Here is a 17,937-nt window from a genome sequence, read left to right as displayed (position 1 = left end):
ACGGGGGCCTGGTTAGTAAGCTTGGAGTCTGTTTCGCATTCTTCCCAAAATAAACATCACGACCAGGCTGTGATGACGAAAGCAGAGGCTGTAGCCGGCACTAGCCTGTTTGGATTGGTTTGTGTGCTTGTATCTCAATATCGCCATAGATTAGATGCATCTCGGTGTCCAGCACCGCAATATAGTACAACAATGATACAGACTATTCATCCATCTGCCACTCATACTCCAACGCCTCCATTCTGCCCTTGCGGTTTCTGGCTGCAAACCACTCCTTTTCAAACCCATTCGCCCGGTCAACGCCATCCCACCGGTGCCCTGGCCTAATTCCATACCGATTCGGCTGAAACGCCCCCTTGTACAACGGCTTCCCCGTCTTGCTGACGCCCGCAGCGGCCTTGGTCAAGAACTGCGCCGCCGGGTCATTCCACCGGCTCTGCGCCTTCAACTCGTCATTCAGGTCTTCATCCTCCGCCGTGCGTGCCAGTGGCATCGCCTTTGCCTCCTCAAGAGCCTGCCTCCTCCCCTCTCTCTCCTGCCTTTGAACATCCCCCATAAGCGCCTCCTTCGCCTCAGCCTCCTTGATCTTCTTGTCCTCCTCTACCCGTCGCGCCTCTGCCCGCTTCATGGCAACATTTATAATCCGCCCTGACGCATCTCGGTATACCGTCTCCTGCCCTTCCTCAGCCGCATCCCCTTGTTTCTTCCCCTTATACAGAGCCTCCTCCGCCTTCCTCCGCTTCTTCTGCGCAGCAACCATCGCAGCCGTCTGCTCCGCCGTCTGTAGTCCCGCCCGAGCTCCAGATTCCATCCGTAATCCATCATCATCTTCATCTTGATCAACAACCATCGGGTCCTCATCACCGCCAGCCCGTCTCGCGTTCTCCTCCGCCATCGCATCCGCTAGAATCGCATCTGCCGCATCGCGCTCACTCCCCGTAACCCCCGTATTTGTATCCGTGCCCGTAGTCCCTGATCCTAGCGTCTTCCAATTACTCTTCTTCGCGCGCCGAAACTCCCCGCTCCGCCCGCCCGACACAACAGCCGGTCCGTACTCGTCATTATCGCGCGTCGACAGCCCCGCCGTACTGCGTAGATCGGGCGGATCATCGTCTGCAATTATGAGACCACCGCCATCGGCGCCGGATTCTGCTGCCTTGGTCTTCTTGCGCTTCTTCTTGGGCCGTTCGGAGTTTGCTGGTGCTGGATCCGCGGTGAGGTAGTTCTTTGCGAGGTATTCGGCTAATGAGCTTGAGGGCATTGTCGTCTATTTTGTTGTATTTGTTTATGACTTGGGTGCTTGGTTTGTTGGTTGGTCGTGAGCTCGACAGCCTTTAGCTTCCATTCACTTTTACTTTTAGCTGTGAAGGCGGCGAGTTGGGCTGGACTGCGGGCTTGGCGGTCTGTGTTGAAACGGACTATCTATTCTCCCGGTATGCTATACTGTACTTTTTGTATGCGCGATACGAGGGACATGGGCATTGTCATCTTCTTCTCTTATATTGGACGTTTTTTGTTGATGAGAGATTGCAGGCACCTAGTTCCAACACTTAACCAAGTCTCTTTGATTGCCAAAGTGGTACTCCCTTCGCTCGGCAGACGAAGAGCAAATCCCATGGTATTACTGTACTCTACTCCGCTGCGTACAACACAGCCAACTGCCAAACAACCCACATCCAAAGCTATCAAGACTCGGATACAGTGCTTCAATTACTTTATAGGTGAACAGACACCTCAACGCCGAAATTGAAATGCCCCGAACAGAGGAAGCAGAACACTGGTTCAACGCCGTCTACGCCGCCGTGCGCGAGATCCCGCGGGGCAAGGTAACCTCCTACGGGCACATCGCTCTCTTACTAGGTGAACGTCCGTACTGCACCCTAATAAACACAGTATATTGTCAATATATAGCTAGCTACATATACCCCTTCCCACCAGCATCCATGATACCCACATTTGCGTTTCTCGCCTGCTCATTTCGTCTACGCAGACGCGATATCAAGAGTGTAAGGCTGACAGTACTTGGTTTCCCAGCAAAACGTCCTCGCCAGGTTGGGATCTGTTTAAAACACCTCCCGAGTCCAGAGAGCGGGGAGTATTTCAACGGCGGGAATGTGCCGTGGCAGCGGGTTGTGAATTCCAAGGGGATGATTTCGCATCGGTAAGTGCTACCAGGCTCCTTATCCGCTTGTCCCATGCATTGGTGGTCTTGTTTTGTATTATGGGTGCAATAATTGGAATGAAGAGTTGCGAGCTGATGGGTGTCTGTTAGCGGGCCTGGGAGTGCAGCGAGACAGGCAGAGGCTCTTCGTGAGGAGGGTGTTGAGGTTGCTAGCGATAGTATGGGTGAGTTCTATGTAGACTTTGCGCGGGTTGGGTGGTTTCCTGTTGAGTTACCGAGTGAGGTTGATGCAGATGAAGGCGAAGAATCGGACGAAGACGAAGAGCTTAGGCGAAATGGGTTATAGCACATAGCCTACGCCAGGCAAAACGCAGTTCTCGTTCAATCTCTAACAAGAGATGGGATCATATTGCATAGTCCTATCTCAGACACCCCAGAACCCATACGTACAATTGCTATCGCAAACATCAGATATCCCGGACCGTAAATGGAAAATGGCAAGGACAAGAATCGACCACCGTAATATATCCATCTCCGACATCAATACCCCGTAGGGCGTCTAAAGGCAGGAGAAATAGAGGTGGAGTGGGGAGAGGTAAAGTTGAGGTGTAGCAAAGTGGACACATCAGACAGAAAATCAGACTCTATGATAGTAAAGAATGAGTAGAGGAGGATGAAGAGAGGAAGAGAGAGGAGGGGGGAGAGAGAGTAGGTGGACGTTTAGAATGTACGGAGTGGTCATGGACAACCAACAACTAGCCATCGGCCCAAGATGTGGAAAATGCGCAGCAAGGAAATTATGACAAATGAAGGAAAATCGTCACTCGAGACATATACTGTCGTTATATCGGATCAATTTGGGCTTCACGCTCATCTCCGCTTTACCTCTGTGGCCCATCCCTCAATGCCTTCTCCTCTACTGCCGGGAACGAGACCCAGGTCGACCTCTTGCATCCCCCGGGTATCCTTCATCCATTCATGTGATGCCATACCACCAGCATTGGCACGTTTTTCCGGCAGCACCTCCAGCATCGGCAGGAGGAAGTCGCTAATGGCCATACCCTGTGAGGGCGAGAAGTGGTATTTCTCTCTTAGCACATCAGGTAACGACCAATGGCGGAGTCTGTGGATATTGCGTAGTTCGCCCTTGCGGTTGAATATCTCTTGCGACCAGCGACCTGAGAGGCAGAGCGACTTCGGGAAGTTACCAAGCAGCTCGATAACTTGCGCTATGTGGTCATCATCTTTGCCGTACCGAGTACCAGACTGAGGATCGAACAGGTAGTCGCCGGTTATTAATTCGAAAACCTGCGAAAGTTAGACCTTCCGTAACCCTCCACCATGGGATAATATTCAATGGCAGGCTTACCATGCAGGACATACTCCATATGTCCGTACTCGCCCCCCATTTAGATCCCAGAATAACCTCGGGCGAGCGGTATTGGCGTGTCTGGATATCATTGGTAAAATGGTGGCCAACCCAGCATGCATTGCCCAGGTCGGCAATCTTCACAGAGATAATGCCGCAATCAACCTCTTCGTCGTTTGAGGATGACTTATCAAGTGAAATTCCAGAAACCTCTCGTTCCAGCAAGTCGCTGTCAGTTGTTAGTAAACGGTTGCTTAAAAACAGGTCACTCCACGTACGCAGTCTTTTCTCTCTGCTTGTGCTGCTCATCCTCATCCTTGATGCCGAGTATTTGTTTCATCGACGGGGTTTCGGGACCTGTCTCTGTCAGCGATAATACATTATACTTTCAATTGGCTCTCCGCACCTGGCGACTCATTGACAAGCTGGCTGAGGCTGCTGTGAGAATTTTGGGAGCTGTGTTTAAAATCGAAGCTGGTGTTCAGAGGACTCGGTAGCGGCTGGCTGCCAGTGATCAATGTCCTGCGCCTCCGCCGACCGTTACGGTTGTCTTCCTTCTCCTTCTGTGCCTTCTTTTCCTCCTCCTTAACGTATGTCTTCACGATTTGCTCAACATCGCCGATCTCGATCAGGACGTTCTCGGGTTTCAGGTCGGTATGAATAATCCCGCATTCCCGGTGAAGATAATCAAGGCCTAGAAGCACCTGTTTCGTAATCTGCTTCACAAGCGGCATGGGAATACCGCGGTGGTTCCATTTCTTAATCAAACCGAGGAGGTTCTCTCCCAGCACTTCGAATACCATGCAAACATGGACCCCGTGCGGGCCCTTGTGCTCGAAAGAGTCAAGCAAGCTAACGACGTGCTTGCGCCCAGGGTGGGAAGGCTTGGCTTGGACAATGCGATTTAATAATTTAATTTCGTCGATGGCGGTTTCGGTATAATGAGCGGCCGACCGGACGACTTTCAGGGCGACGTGTTTCCCTGTCGTTGTGTCGCGGGATAACCAGACGGTCGAGAAGTGACCCCACCCCAACTTGCGCACGACGACATATCGGCCATTATTGTAGAGCTCTCCGATCTGGACGGGATGGTAGCCACCCTTGCAGTAGTCTTCTGAGTCTTCCTCCTCGGCAGTGGTTTCGACTTCTTCTTCGGAGGACGAGGAGCCAGACCGTGATGGCGGGACACTATCATCGGAAGCGGGTTAGCACAGGGAAAATACAGATGCAGCGCCACAGTGAGGGGCGGAAGGGATGAAGTGGGAAAACATACGGGTCGCCAGTCGAACCCGCTTGGTCGCTAGGAGGCATCGCGGAATCGTTGGTGACGATGGGCTTCAAGTCGGTGCCCTTTCTTCTCTTCTTATTGGTGGTGCCGTTGGTGGCGGAGGCGACGTTGGAGGCCATCTGCTTGCCTTTGTTGAGGACGGATTGGAGATCGACGCCTTCCATGGGACCGGGCAAAGGGAAGAGCGAGCAAGAGAGAGGGGGGGATAGATAAAGGGCAGTTGTTGGGCTGGCAAGAGCGCAGCGGAGGGGAGAGCAAAAGACGGAGGAGGTTGGCGGCGGAGACTGGAGAGCGGTTCAGGCTGGGCTTGGGTTGTGCGAACTTGGAAGCTGAGGGGTTGTTTGGCTGAGAGCGACAGCTGCCCGCAACCAGGCCGACTCGAGTGCAAGCGACGGCCGCGATTCTCAAAAAGAACTCGGCAAACACTTCTAGCACGACAAATTGCTAGACAAAGAGGCGCGACCGATGCGGACAGAAAGAAAGTGGACGAAGGGGCAATTGAATTGAGTTGGGGACGCCCAAGAGAGGCAAATGACGCAAACAATGTGAAAATCTCCAGCAGCTGGTCCGGCTGGAATCCAAGCAGCGATGATTAAGAGGGCCAGGCAGGTTCTCGACTGCTTGAAAGGAAAAGCCGCGAAGTGATGATCGACAATGGGGAATGTCCGCAAGCAGGCGAGAAGGACAGGCGATGCTCAGCGCACTCCGATGTGGCAAATCATCGCCAGGCGCAACCACGTTCTCGTTGCTGGCACCGTCCCGCTTCCAATTTATACCCCAGAATCAAGCAAGGAGAAAAATACATTAATACCAGATGGCCCAGTAAATCTATATCGTGCTTGGGTCGCCATGCATGGAATCTCGGTAAAGTGAGCAAGAACAACGACTCAGGTGAAGATCGGAGGCCAAGCACTGAAGAGATTCGCCAGGATTCGCGATGATGCACATCTAGCCTGGTCGGACTCTTCACCGTACAAAAAGCAAATGCGCCCGCAAGATAATAACTGAGTCTGCGTTGCTGTTTGGATGGAAGTGCGTGGTTGAAGGGCGCATCAACAACACCGCCTCTTTGTTGAGTATTTACGACTTGGAGTGGGGTGGAAATAAGAAGAGTTCCATGCAATAGGCCGCGAATCGTACCTGATTATCTGTAAGTTTACTGTTCTCTTTGAAGCTGCCTATTTTCTACCCTGTATAGAACAATGCTGAATGCGCTACGACCTTTTTGGCTCCTGCCGAGGCTCAACCCTGCATTATGCCTTGTAGCGATGGTTGTAAATTTGATCCCAAATGGTTGACGCATTCACATCAGAATTTACAACAAATGCAAACTCCTCAAAGTAGTGAGACTCGGCATATGAGCGACGAAGTAGAACGGAAAGCACAATGTCAGGTCTCTAAATCTAGAAAATATTTGGGCTTGGGTTCGCCATTCCACGTATAATGAAGCGAATGGAATAGTATATATAGTCCCTGTGAAGAGTACGATAATGAAGAATACTATCCCAATCAGAACCACTGATATAGGACTGGTCATATGTTATTTGAAGAAATTATTGACGGTTATATGAGAATAAAGTATTTGTTCATTGCCAGTTGCCCGGTTTGAAATATATATCCCCAGTTATATAAAGTATGCGGAGGCACCATCAGCCTCCATATCTAATGCTCCATTTATACATATTATTCACAACCCACGTTCGACCATTGCGCTTATCATGCAGCCGATTGGTCCTGCGATTAGCTCGTAGAGCAAGCTTCTTATCCAAGGCTTCAAACAACCCCACGCTGGACTGTACTTAGTGGTGGGTCGACATGCACTCACGCCGCACAGCCATGCTGTTTTGGCCCCTTTACTTGGTCTATGCACCCTCGTCTACTCGCCAACCAAGAATATCCCCATTGAAAGTGCAGAATACTTTCGGATTTAACCAGTGGATTTAACCCACGCGGCGGAGATACCCCCCTTCGCCGGATTTAAGCCTACTACTACTTATACGCCCCAAAATCGAGAGCCATCGGAATGGCAAGCAACGCGAGGAAATCAAAAAGGGATTTATATCATGGCCGATGCAAAAGTCATCCTCATCACAGGTGCCAACACCGGAATCGGCTTCCACGTCGCGAGGGCCTTATACAGCGCCGACAGGGCGTACAGCATTATCATTGCCGCGAGATCACTATCCAAAGCGCAAGACGCGATCAGCGAAATCCAGAGCGAGTGCTCGTCTTCATCGAGCAAGCTGACACCCGCGGTTCTCGATCTCGAGTCGGACGAGTCTATCGAGAAAGCCTACGACGAGGTAAAGGGAACATTTGGGAAGGTGGATGCGCTTGTTAATAACGCTGGTAGGAATACCATACCATACCATTCCGGTAGTATAGGTGTTCAGGCATGCTAACAACCTCCCAGGAGCACAATTCGACCAGCGCGGTCTCCGTGGCGAGATCTCCACGCGCGAAGCCTGGAATAAATCGTGGGACGTCAACGTCACAGGGACCCAGATCGTAACAGCAACGTTCATCCCTTTGCTCCTGCAAAGTGACGACCCGCGTATAGTCTTCGTTACATCTGGGACAGCGACGCTCGAAGGCACTGTGACCAAGACCACACCTGCTGACCGGATGGTCCCTGAGCCTGGGTGGCCGAAGACAATGATGAATGTGGCTGCGTACCGCAGCGCCAAGACGGGCCTGAATATGATGATGCGCGAGTGGGATCGGATCCTGACGAAGGATGGGGTCAAGGTGTTTGCGATCAGCCCGGGGCTGTTGGCGACGAATTTAGGTGGGAATCCGGAGATTTTGAAGAAGATGGGAGCCGGGGATCCGGCTGTTGCAGGGGCACTGTTTCGGGATGTACTTGAGGGGAGGCGTGACGGGGATGTTGGGAGGGTGGTCAATCGGGATGGGGTGCAACCTTGGTAGGCCAGTGCGTACTGAGACTTGATGTTTATGAATTTAAATGTTGTGGAGCTGCTGTATTATGGCTTGGAATACTACGCAGGGTGGGTTTGGTTAGTTAGGGCACAGCCAGCGGCAATTACCTCTTCTCTGCCCGAACGCCACACGCGAGGGGTCGATAGGCTTAACTGAACGTCCCTAGAGTTAACCCGCGCTCATAGGTGTCATCCTGACGCGATTCGAGATCAAGGGCTGGGCCAGCCCATGGTGAGAGCAGCGTCCATGGCAGGGAAGCCAGATGATCATGTGATGTCACCGTGATGCAAATGTCGCGTCGACGAGAGCAAAAGATATCTTGATATTAAAGAAGAGAGAGTCAGCGGACGTTCAAAGAGCACTGCAATGCTATACTTATACTTAATCTGATAAAATTCAACTAAAAATATAGCAGCGGTGGTGAAATTCTAAATCGATATCTTCTACCCTTCACCGAAAATATATACCAACAACCAATAACACGACTTAAAACAAAAGCTAAACCCCCAGGGTCCTTAATATGGCTGCAACCCAGGCTGCAAATTTCGTCGAGAAGGCCATTGGCCACAGCGACACAGCAACGACCACCACTGACATCAGCAATTACAACAATGAGTACGGTGTCGAGACGGGCGAGAAGATCCGCGCGACGGTCTGGGAGGGAAAGAATGAGGTTGGAATTGGTTCGTGCGCCCAGGATAACAAGGCCCAGATGGCGATCTAACTGGTTGGATGTCAGTTGAAATGCCCAAACCACGCATCGTGGACGCCCCCGACGCCATCGTCAGAATAACAGGGAGTACAATATGTGGAAGTGATCTGCACTTATATCATGGTATGGTGACCCAGTATGAACAGACTCCAAGTGCCTTGAATTCTCTTGTTTTAGTGACAGCCTAACGGGTTTTCAACAGCCGTAATTCCCCAACTCCAAAAAGGCGACGTCCTCGGCCACGAATGCTGCGGAGTAATCGACTCCGTCGGACCAGGGGTCACAAAATACAAGCCAGGCCAGCGCGTCGTTGTCTCCTTCCCCATTGCCTGCGGGACCTGCCGGCGCTGCAAAGCCGAAATGTACAGCCAGTGTGAAAACACCAACGAGAACAGCATCACGAACGCAATGTACGGGAAGCGCACGGCTGGGATCTTCGGGTATAGCCATTTTACAGGTGGCTTTGCCGGAGGACAGGCCGAGTTTGTGCGCGTACCGTTTGGGGATGTCAATCTGCTACCCATCCCCGATGCGGTGCCGGACGAAAGGGCGTTGTATTTGAGTGACGTCGTGGCAACGAGCTGGCACTGTGTTGTTGATACCGGGGTCAACGAGGGCGATGTTGTTGCTGTTTGGGGTGCTGGGCCAATTGGGCAGATGAGTGTGGAATTCGCGTTCTATCATGGGGCAAGTCGGGTGATTTTGATTGATGGCGCGGATGGAGCGTGGAGGCTGGATTTCGTGAAGGCGAAGGTGCCCAAGGTTGAGACGCTGGATTTTTCGAAATTGCCCAAGGGCGAGTCGGTTTCTAGCCAGCTGCACCAGATGACGGAACATTCTTTGGATGCCTGTTTGGAGTGTGTTGGGGGCGAGTATGCGAAGGGGTGGGTGCATTTCTTTGAGCAGATGATGGGGGCAGAGACGGATACCTCAGAGATCGTGAATGAGATGATTACCTCGGTCAGGCCGTTTGGACGGGTTGGACTAACGGGAGTTTACGCTGGATTTGTGAGTACCGCCCCAGACATTGTCGCAGAGGATGATTGCTGATGCGTGCAGACGAACCACTTTAATATCGGAGCGCTTATGCAGACCGGTGTCCGATTGATCGGGAATGGCCAGGCTCCGGTGCATAAGTACTGGAAGGGACTGATGGAGCTTGTTCAGAAGGGAAAGATTGACCCGCTCCATATGGTCAGCCATCGACTCCGGCTCGAGGATATCGACAAGGTGTATGCAATGTTCAACCAACGCGAAAAAGGTATGCAGAAAGTATACCTGGAAACGAGACACTCGAAGCCGAGAGCCCCAGAGTCACCAGAGTTGACCAGACTTTGAATGCGGTCATTGGATTTGCTGTATTCCAAATTGACTTATTAGTATCTGATAGTTTGAAACAATAATATCACAGGAGTTGGTGGCATACGGAATCTTTATTTTTCTTGTCAACACTCCAAATATTACTCTGCAAGTACCGGATGCATATAAGCAACATCAAAACCCACAAAGTGAACCGGCGAAAGATAATGGGTAGCCATAGCACTATTAAAAATAGTTAGAGAAGAATAGAAAGAGTCAAGAAAGGTACTGAACAAAGCAGAGGCGATTGACGAAATCTCATAGCTGGAATATCCCGAAAAACAGAGAATTAAAGGTGTTGGAGGGCTGGTTCATTTGCAGAAGCAGGTCTCAAGAGTGAGTAATGCCCAGAAATAACTTAAAGCTGGGAACGCGCAACTGGATTCCCATCTTAAAGAACCGTCGATCTGGGGACTGTGGAGTGCACCTGATCCAGGCGGGCCCGGGCCGACCATAGAACTTCCGATCTGGGTTAGGTGGTCTTCCCGGCCCGATCTGAGTGTTGATCTGATCTTGACGGCTATCCAACAAAGAGAGAGGAAAGAAAACAAAACCGAGCCTCTCGACCCAACTGAAGCACCAATGGGCCGGACTCACTTGGTAGCCTTCGTAACAACGAGCGGTATCACTATCTCAATCACGGTTAAAGCAATGGCAGCCAGAGAAACTCGAAACTTAACGGTTTCTGCCCAGTTTCGACGGCCCCTCACGAGTTCCCAGAAGCCGTCAACTGATTGCGGGTTTATAAAGACCTGCAGGGTTGTCAGGCGGTCCGCGAATACGGGGAACACTGCTGCTGCGCTGCAGGCTCTGCTGTCTTGTAGGCGATTCCACAGCTCCGGGTCCAGCGCATAGTCTGCGAAATAGGCGTTATTGAAGTACCTCATAGACTCCGAGCAGCGAATAAAGACGGGTGGAAAACGAGAGCGAGAAGACGTCTGAGCATTACCTGCGTTTATCGGTGATACGCATTCACCCCAAAAGGGGTCAACAGGCTGCTCCTCCTGGCCTACTCGTTTCAAAAACATGTCTCGAGACTTCTTCGATCTGGCAAAGAGTAGCCGCATCGACAAGAGTACTTCTTCGAAGATAGTTGGGTCGGAGGCCGACCCTCGAAGCCTTTCAGCTAGCCTGCATGTAAAGAAACGAATGATTAGATGTCAAAGTCATAACGGTAAAAGTGGAAGAGGGCAGTATCATACAGACTGGCGAGTGCCACCCCGGTCCCGTTCTCAGCCCGGCCAGCCAGAGTGGCCAGACAGATAGACGGCCAGGCGAAAATAGAAAGTTCTCCAGCTGTGGGGTCGAAGCGTAAATAAATCGACCATGTTTTGCACAAACTTTATCTTCAGTCCCTGGCCTACCTTGTGGGAAGACGCGTACTCTACCACACTCAAATCCAAGTTGTCGGGGTGGACTGCGTTGTTGCCAGGCGTTCGACAGGGGTCGGCCTGAGTAAGCCTCTGCGAGTCGACGAAGGAATTGCTGACGAGAGAGTCAATAGATGTCTCCACAGGAACCCGGAATTGCGCTCCATGGATTTGCATCCCCAGAGCTGTGGCCCTGTTGTTGCTCGGAGGAGGATTTATCGTGGGCCTGCCCACGGCCGTGACGCAACATATTGTCGCGAAAATGAGGTAGGACACCGCACCGATTTCGGTAGTGTGGGAAGCAGCTGGGTAGAGATGACGGACAATGTCCCTGTAAGTGGTCTCCGCATTCCCTCCGACTCGGATATCTTTGATCCCGCCATTCAGCGCTTCAACCCACTGCCAGAAGGTAGCGGTGCTACTCCCGGCCATGCGTCCAGCCAGCAAGCCCGCAAGACAGAGTCCGGAGATTCAAGCCTAGCTTCCAACCTCTTACAGTACGAATAAAGGCCAGTTCCTGCGTTCCCAGATGTCATGAATACGTTCTCGATGTGCGTATTTCTGATCTTCAGTGCCTTTGTCAGTATCTGAATATAGGAAAGGAATATCGCAAGCTTACCCAGCGATCGGATGGCGAGAGTGGTGCAGGGGGAGAGCAGGGCGCGGTAGGGGCCTGGTGCAGCGGGGGAACGGTAGTAGGTATGGACGAGGAGTTGTCGTCACTGGCTGGCGTTCTGGGGGTCTGGGAATCGGAGGGATGGCCATCCGTAGATAAGGCATGGAGTTCAAGGTCCACTATATGAGAACCCATGGTTTGAGAATGAAGCGAAGGATAAAAAGAGTATGCAGAATATGGGACAAATTTAGCCACGGTCACGGTGAACAGTGAAACTGAAGTTGAAGATGGGATATGGGAAATGGAAAGGAAAGATGGCTGTATTTGAAGATATTGCAAGTGAGAAGCAGACACCACGGTAAACACCAGCCCAGCGAAAAAACAACATCCTAAGTTCTCAAAATCCTTAACAGCAAAAGGGATGAGACACAGCGATGACCCACCGAGCCATTAATCGAGGCCGTCAATGTCTCTGATCTTTCAATTCAGACCAGTATCCATAGGGCGATCGTCAATACACCAGATCCGAACTGACGCAGAAGAGATTACCAGACGTCGCCCGTTTACACATATGTTATAGGCCTTAACGTAGGTATTATCTGTTCAGGAACCCCCAAGGTAGCTTCTTCAGCGAAACATGGCTAACCTCCATTTTTATATAGCAATTCGGCTTCAACAAAGGGAGCGGCCGTTTGCTTCTCGCGGCAGCAGACAAAGAGGCACTTGACAAATGGTACGGGACTTACAGTGGCAAGGATCCTCTTGTCAACAAAATCAACGATGCCTGGTACACCTTCGACTGTACGTCGTTATATATCCGACCAAGGAAATTCACCCCCGGGAAGAACGCGAGAAGAAAAGCCGGGGGTTCGCGATCTTCTGTAATAACTGATCAGGCTCTACCCAGACTGCCGATATACGTATGTTATCTATTACATATAAGATAAGATCTTAATAACCTCTTGACTAGTTACCTCACTCACACTGGCACAGATGTATTCTCGAAACATTAGCCTATCATGTTTGGGCCCCATACCTCCATAGTAATGGCGATATGTCAAACTACTGAACCTGGATCTTAAAATTTTTGAAACTCTGGTTTGTGCTTTATGTGTTATTATCGCGGCCGCTTTCTTGATAGTCAAGGCTACTCGCGTTGGGCATGTGTCATGTATATGAGAACTATTTGCTATCTACAAGCTGTTATTCTATGCAATACTGATCAATTACCTTTTATTAGATAGCACCCCGGCATGAGTCATTACCAGAATTAGCTAGTTAAGTGTATAGCCGCACTTGGCAGTAGAGACTCCTATATGTATGCCACCCTTTCATTCAGCAAGTAGTGATTTTTTTACGCTCCTCCTCTTTCCTCACCTTGTTTACTCACTCTGCACCGAGCCACAAAGGGGTTGTTTCCTTTGACCTGCAAACCTCTGGGGTTCTCAACCTCACTCTTGGTATCAACCCTCGCCAGTGCTAATAATCCTGGCGTTTTGGATTTTGATCCTGTGAAGTAGAGCTGCCTTTGCACGAACCACGAAGAGCTGGCTGGAGAAACAAGCACCACCCCCAACATCCTAGATCTTCAGGAACTCACACTAGAGACAGGATTAAATTTAGATTTGCGCCGTCCAGAAGAGAACTTCATCAGTCAGCCTTACGTGGTGGATCGTTACACCGTCGGATGTTTATTCCTTGCTACCAAAACTGAGCTTGGCGTGGCGTCGCGTGATCTGAGATATCCGCAATGGGACAGCGCCGCGTGCGGAAGAGGGAGGAACTCAACCAATCACTATAATCACTAAAATAACTTTTATCTGATAGCCATGACCCCGAAACCCAAAGAAAAGTGGTTAAATAGTCTATAATAAGATGCCCGTAATGCAAAGTCCGATTAATGTACAACGTGCGCCTGGCCTGGCAGAAGAAGGGGGGAAAAGTAAGTTTGTCACATATGTCGTCGTCAGGGGGTGCAGAAAATCGGTTATTTTAATATATACAAGAATTATCCAAAATTACCAGAGAGAAGCGGTACCGTAGACGTCTTGATAACATTGGAAAACGTCGGGGCAGCTGGATACGGGTTAGCATTTCAAATGGGGCTTGGATCGACTAAGGGCGGGAACGTACTAGACTGAGTCTTGTCCAAAAATAATATGCCAAGTATATTCCATTACACGGGAGGTCAGGTCATCAGGAAGGTCGGTTCCGAGCACCCAGTTGTAGTATCGCTGGTAGTCGCTCAACGGGCGTTGGAGGACCTGCTCTCGGGAGACTGCGAACTGCGAACAGCACGGGGCCGCGACAACTTCCGGGACATCGTCGTTCAGGAACAGCGCCTTCCACGCATCAGCGTAGATCTTCTCGGCGTTCTTCCCCGGTCGGGGCGGGTTCCGGAAGGGTCTGATTTCGTCGGGGCAGCCGGGGCTTTCCTGGCAGCGGAGGTTGGCGTAACCGTTTTGCTGCACAAAGTCGATCTGCAGCGACCGGAGCGATTCCACGTTGCTGTAGTCGAAAGTGTCGGTGTGCCACGCACCAGGCCAGCCGTCACGGTGGCTGTGGATGAAAACAATCGTCGCTGGGAGATCATCGTAGTGGTCGACGATGTACTGGAGGTAGGCGAGAGCTTCGCGGCCCTTGTTCATGGGAGTGTGTCGCGCCGCGTTTTGATCGTCGACCGTGTAGATGAAGCTTCGCCACCTAAATTCAGATAATTGTCAGTTCGGTTTGGCAGATGAAAAAAAAAATAAAAAGTAGGAAAAAGGAAAAAAGGGATGGCCGCATACTCTGCCAGCTCGGCGCCGACCCAATTCGTATCCTCCACGGCCAGCTTGGCCATTACGATTATGCGATCATTAGGGACGGTGATGGGAGTCGTGTCGTAGGTCTTGGGAGCAACGCCGGATTCGCTCTTCGACCATCGCGATCTCCAGGAGTTGAGCTCGGAGGGATCTGGCCTGCTACCGACATTGAAGATCCATCGGGCCTGTGGGCGTGGAACCTGGGGAGCGACGTTGAACAGGCGGCCCAGGAGGAAGAGAAGCGAGACAGTAAGGAGGGCGGCGGCCCCGATGCGCAGAGACCCTCTCATTTCATAACCTCAATAGCGATAGAATCAAGGAAGAATGGAGAGAAGACAAACGAGAGACACGGACAGGGTCACGAAGGGCGAGGTGGAGGGGAAAAGGAGAAAAAGATTGAAGCAGCGGAAGAGGTGAGGGCAGCGCGTGAGTGGCCGGTTGGGTTGGGGGGTCAGAACGGGAACCGGCCGGATTGGTCGATTCCAAGCAGCACTTCTGATGAGGTTCCAGTAAGCCAATTCCCAGCGAGCAGTCCGGAGGACCACCTCGCCAGTGTTCAATAAATATCCGAAAACTTCGCCTGCAACGTGTCGGTGTCGCCATCCAGCAATGCCGAGCCTCGCCCTTGCTGGCTGCGGGTGCTCCTGTTACACTTCCGGATAGAGCAGCCGCAGTCGCGGATTCAGATTGAGCACTGAACGCTGGAGAATCTCCGTCCACTCGGCCGATCATCCACTGGCGCGCGCCCGATGGAGTTCCAGCCAGCCCTGGTGGTCCAGTCCCTGAACTCTGTCGCCAGGGTCCATTGACCGTTCTCGGTCTCCATCTATCCCTGTCCGACAATGAGATTCTTCAGCCTCAGTCTCACCGAATCGTTGCACAAATACGAAAGCACGCTCGTATCCAGCTGAAACTGACACCCCCGAATGGCTGACCACCTGTTCTCTTGCTGCATGGCTAGACGCGCGGCCGTAAAAATTAATGCTGATCATCATCGTTCATTTTATTTGCGACGGGCTTTGCGTTGGCCAGACTGGATCGTCGGACCCGCTCCTATCATATTTGATCGCAGTTTAGCGTGGAACACACCACTCTGCAGGGATGAACTATTCTTGGATTCGTCAGTTCGGATGTTCGATGTTTGGATCTTGCAGGGTCTTGACGGAGTCTACTCCGGAGTTCACATCGTAATATCGAAGGGGAATTGCGAAATGTAGAATCTGGTTCTGTTGGGTATTCTAACCATCGTGTCCATACCAACATTTATACATCAGTCATGTACCGCCGTCCTTTGTGAGTGCCAGCACCCATCAACCATGCAAAATCATATGCCAACGCCAAACCAACTAACGCTGCGTCATGCAAGCAGAAAAGAAAAATGAAAATGAAAAAGAAAAAACAACGGAGACAGTAATCAGCAACACCGCGCTTTCTTCTTCACAGCCTCAATCGCTTCCCCCTCATCCCCAGTACTGCTCGGCGGAAACATCAACCAGCTCCGCCTCTTATCGTTCATCCCCAGCCGGAAACTCCCACCTCCATCAATCCCAACCCCAGAATTCGACCCCGCCGGCCCCTCAAACGCCGACGACGAACCCCCCGGTGACATCGCCCCAGCCATGGCCTCCGCATCCCGCTTCGTCCTCTGCTCCACCAGTTTCCTCGCAATCACCCGGAACACCTCCTCGACACCCTCCCCGTCTTTTGCGCTAATCTCATGGCAGCAATCCCACCCAATATCCTGTCCCCAGAACCCACTGCTTCGCTTGCTATCCACCCCAACCCCCATCCCACCAGGCAGGGTAGCACTCGACGACCGCCCCCCAGACCCAGCACCAAAAACAGTCGCCGTAGGCGGCGGCGTCGAAGCCCGACTCGGATAAAGCTGCTCAGCAACATACGCAATCGTCCTCTCAAACGGCACTTTCCGTTTCGCGGGGTCATCGGCAACAATATCGCTCTTTGTCCCGACAACATGCACCACAATCGGCAACTGTCCTCCATCCTCATCCCCACCTCCAGTGTCACCGCTCCCCAGATTCCGCTTCAACTCGCCCAGCCACCCCGTCATCTCCATGAAGCTCGCCTCGTCCGTGATGTCGTAGCACAGGAGGCATGCGTTCGCGCCCCGGTAGTACAGTCGCGATATACTCCGGAACCGCTCCTGGCCTGCGGTGTCCCAGATCTGGAGGCGGACGAGGGTGTCGGAGGTGCTGTCGAAGACGCGCTTTGTTACGAAGGAGGCGCCGACGGTGGAGGCTGTGGAGGATGCGTTGAAGGCGTTGCGGACGTACCGCTGGACGAGGGAGGTTTTGCCGACGCCTGGACCGGAGGGTTAGTTAGTGGTTGACTGGGGAGGCGTTTGGGGTATAGTGTTTGTATGTTTGGAGGGCATACCTTGGGCGCCTAGCACTACGATCTTGGCCTCTAGGGGGGAGCTCATAGCGGGGTTGGTGTTAAGGCGGGGCCGCGCGAGAACTGGATTTTCATGATCCAGAGAAAGCAGGGAGGCAAGACAGAGGTTAAAAAGAGCGCGTAAGATATAAAGCGTAGAATGTAGAGGAGAGGGATAGAAGGGACTACTAAAAAAAAAAGTGGTGAGCAGGTAGGTGAAGGAGGGGGGAATGGAGGCGGGGAATAGAGAGAGAGAGGGCTGAATGAGGGAGCGGAACGAGGCTGAGCTGCTGAAACTGAAAGAAATCAGCAGATCACGACAGCATCAGGTGTTCAGTGTTCACTGACTTCACCTCTCTTTGTCCCATTTTTTATTAACTTACATTATTTTAATTTTCGCCCTGTTTGTTGCTCATCCCCAGTTGTTGATCTGTGAGTTATAAACCGACCCCTTGCTGACTCCCAAAGTTACAACTTACCAGGGTATCCCATTTGCCAAGAGCGCGAACCAGGGGTCCTTCACTCAATAGCAGGCTCCTTCTCTGCTTCTCTTGCGTGGGCGTTATGCAGTTACCGTTCCAGTGCATCTCCCGCTTGAACAGGCCAGTGACTCATGCTGGCACCCGTAGCTAGGCAAGCAGCCATCGCAGGACGCGCAGCCACAGTCCGAGCGGGGCTGCAGCTTGCATCATCTGCAAGATCCGTGCAATGACTGTCCACAATTGATCGGAATCTGAGAAACTCAAAAGCGCCATCTCTTCGCAATCGCGGTTAATCATACCCGCGGCAGATGACACATTTAGTCATTTTTTACTTATCAGAGGAACTAGTTAGAAGTGACAATATATTGCTTGCCTATCAACACTAGTATCAAGTACATGAAACATGGTATCGAGATAGTGTCTAAAAAAAAAGAGATCACCACCGCCTGGTCCACGGGTTTGGATCTCCGAGCCTGAATCT

The 17,937-nt window shown here is 51.7% G+C and overlaps 8 protein-coding genes across 8 annotated transcripts; 3 read left to right on the top strand and 5 right to left on the bottom strand.

Annotated features, from left to right (window-relative positions):
• Positions 1-202: 202 nt before the first annotated feature.
• On the bottom strand, positions 203-1,261 carry cwc26 (putative cell cycle control protein (Cwf26); the record flags this gene model as incomplete). The annotated part of the gene is made up of 1 exon (XM_040815182.1): positions 203-1,261. One exon carries the CDS (start codon positions 1,259-1,261, stop codon positions 203-205), a length of 1,059 nt encoding a protein of 352 aa, XP_040672449.1.
• A 121-nt stretch (positions 1,262-1,382) lies between these two features.
• On the top strand, positions 1,383-2,319 carry ASPVEDRAFT_46042 (MGMT family protein). Its single transcript, XM_040813453.1, has 2 exons — positions 1,383-1,866; positions 2,035-2,319. The coding sequence occupies exons 1-2, from the start codon at positions 1,752-1,754 to the stop codon at positions 2,163-2,165; spliced, it is 246 nt and encodes an 81-aa protein (XP_040672448.1). The 5' UTR covers positions 1,383-1,751; the 3' UTR covers positions 2,166-2,319.
• Positions 2,320-2,992: 673 nt separating this feature from the next.
• ASPVEDRAFT_140879 (serine/threonine-protein kinase) lies at positions 2,993-4,943 on the bottom strand (the record flags this gene model as incomplete). Its single annotated transcript, XM_040807692.1, has 5 exons — positions 2,993-3,430; positions 3,492-3,720; positions 3,770-3,854; positions 3,898-4,679; positions 4,765-4,943. 5 exons carry the CDS (start codon positions 4,941-4,943, stop codon positions 2,993-2,995), a joined length of 1,713 nt encoding a protein of 570 aa, XP_040672447.1.
• Positions 4,944-6,798: 1,855 nt separating this feature from the next.
• Positions 6,799-8,069, top strand: ASPVEDRAFT_46037 (uncharacterized protein). The gene is made up of 2 exons (XM_040813452.1): positions 6,799-7,128; positions 7,193-8,069. Exons 1-2 carry the CDS (start codon positions 6,843-6,845, stop codon positions 7,705-7,707), a joined length of 801 nt encoding a protein of 266 aa, XP_040672446.1. The 5' UTR covers positions 6,799-6,842; the 3' UTR covers positions 7,708-8,069.
• ASPVEDRAFT_46034 (zinc-dependent alcohol dehydrogenase) lies at positions 8,064-10,015 on the top strand. The gene is made up of 4 exons (XM_040813451.1): positions 8,064-8,402; positions 8,459-8,554; positions 8,634-9,439; positions 9,491-10,015. Exons 1-4 carry the CDS (start codon positions 8,240-8,242, stop codon positions 9,767-9,769), a joined length of 1,344 nt encoding a protein of 447 aa, XP_040672445.1. The 5' UTR covers positions 8,064-8,239; the 3' UTR covers positions 9,770-10,015.
• Positions 10,016-10,383: 368 nt separating this feature from the next.
• On the bottom strand, positions 10,384-11,592 carry ASPVEDRAFT_154670 (uncharacterized protein; the record flags this gene model as incomplete). The annotated part of the gene is made up of 3 exons (XM_040808421.1): positions 10,384-10,921; positions 10,993-11,130; positions 11,174-11,592. 3 exons carry the CDS (start codon positions 11,590-11,592, stop codon positions 10,384-10,386), a joined length of 1,095 nt encoding a protein of 364 aa, XP_040672444.1.
• Positions 11,593-13,794: 2,202 nt separating this feature from the next.
• Positions 13,795-14,870, bottom strand: ASPVEDRAFT_56253 (DUF3431 domain-containing protein; the record flags this gene model as incomplete). The annotated part of the gene is made up of 3 exons (XM_040815181.1): positions 13,795-13,852; positions 13,910-14,479; positions 14,566-14,870. The coding sequence occupies 3 exons, from the start codon at positions 14,868-14,870 to the stop codon at positions 13,795-13,797; spliced, it is 933 nt and encodes a 310-aa protein (XP_040672443.1).
• A 1,124-nt stretch (positions 14,871-15,994) lies between these two features.
• ASPVEDRAFT_56252 (Rab family GTPase) lies at positions 15,995-17,023 on the bottom strand (the record flags this gene model as incomplete). The annotated part of the gene is made up of 2 exons (XM_040815180.1): positions 15,995-16,902; positions 16,978-17,023. The coding sequence occupies 2 exons, from the start codon at positions 17,021-17,023 to the stop codon at positions 15,995-15,997; spliced, it is 954 nt and encodes a 317-aa protein (XP_040672442.1).
• Between the last annotated feature and the right edge of the window lie 914 nt (positions 17,024-17,937).

The sequence above is a fragment of the Aspergillus versicolor genome (assembly GCF_001890125.1).
Source record: "Aspergillus versicolor CBS 583.65 unplaced genomic scaffold ASPVEscaffold_11, whole genome shotgun sequence".
Classification (NCBI taxonomy): Eukaryota; Fungi; Ascomycota; class Eurotiomycetes; order Eurotiales; family Aspergillaceae; genus Aspergillus; species Aspergillus versicolor.
Note: the sequence above shows the minus strand (reverse complement) of the source record. Positions and strands in the feature narration are given on the sequence as shown.

What these genes read in the sequence shown, in the direction of transcription:
- ASPVEDRAFT_46034 (XM_040813451.1), top strand. Translation starts at nt 8,240, where the DNA reads ATGGCTGCAACCCAGGCTGCAAATTTCGTCGAGAAGGCCATTGGCCAC. An exon ending in TGATCTGCACTTATATCATG is followed by an intron (nt 8,555 to 8,633) that starts GTATGGTGACCC and finishes GGTTTTCAACAG; the next exon opens with CCGTAATTCCCCAACTCCAA. An exon ending in CGGGAGTTTACGCTGGATTT is followed by an intron (nt 9,440 to 9,490) that starts GTGAGTACCGCC and finishes TGATGCGTGCAG; the next exon opens with ACGAACCACTTTAATATCGG.
- ASPVEDRAFT_46037 (XM_040813452.1), top strand. Translation starts at nt 6,843, where the DNA reads ATGGCCGATGCAAAAGTCATCCTCATCACAGGTGCCAACACCGGAATC. An exon ending in TGCGCTTGTTAATAACGCTG is followed by an intron (nt 7,129 to 7,192) that starts GTAGGAATACCA and finishes ACAACCTCCCAG; the next exon opens with GAGCACAATTCGACCAGCGC.
- ASPVEDRAFT_46042 (XM_040813453.1), top strand. Translation starts at nt 1,752, where the DNA reads ATGCCCCGAACAGAGGAAGCAGAACACTGGTTCAACGCCGTCTACGCC. An exon ending in CGCTCTCTTACTAGGTGAAC is followed by an intron (nt 1,867 to 2,034) that starts GTCCGTACTGCA and finishes TTGGTTTCCCAG; the next exon opens with CAAAACGTCCTCGCCAGGTT.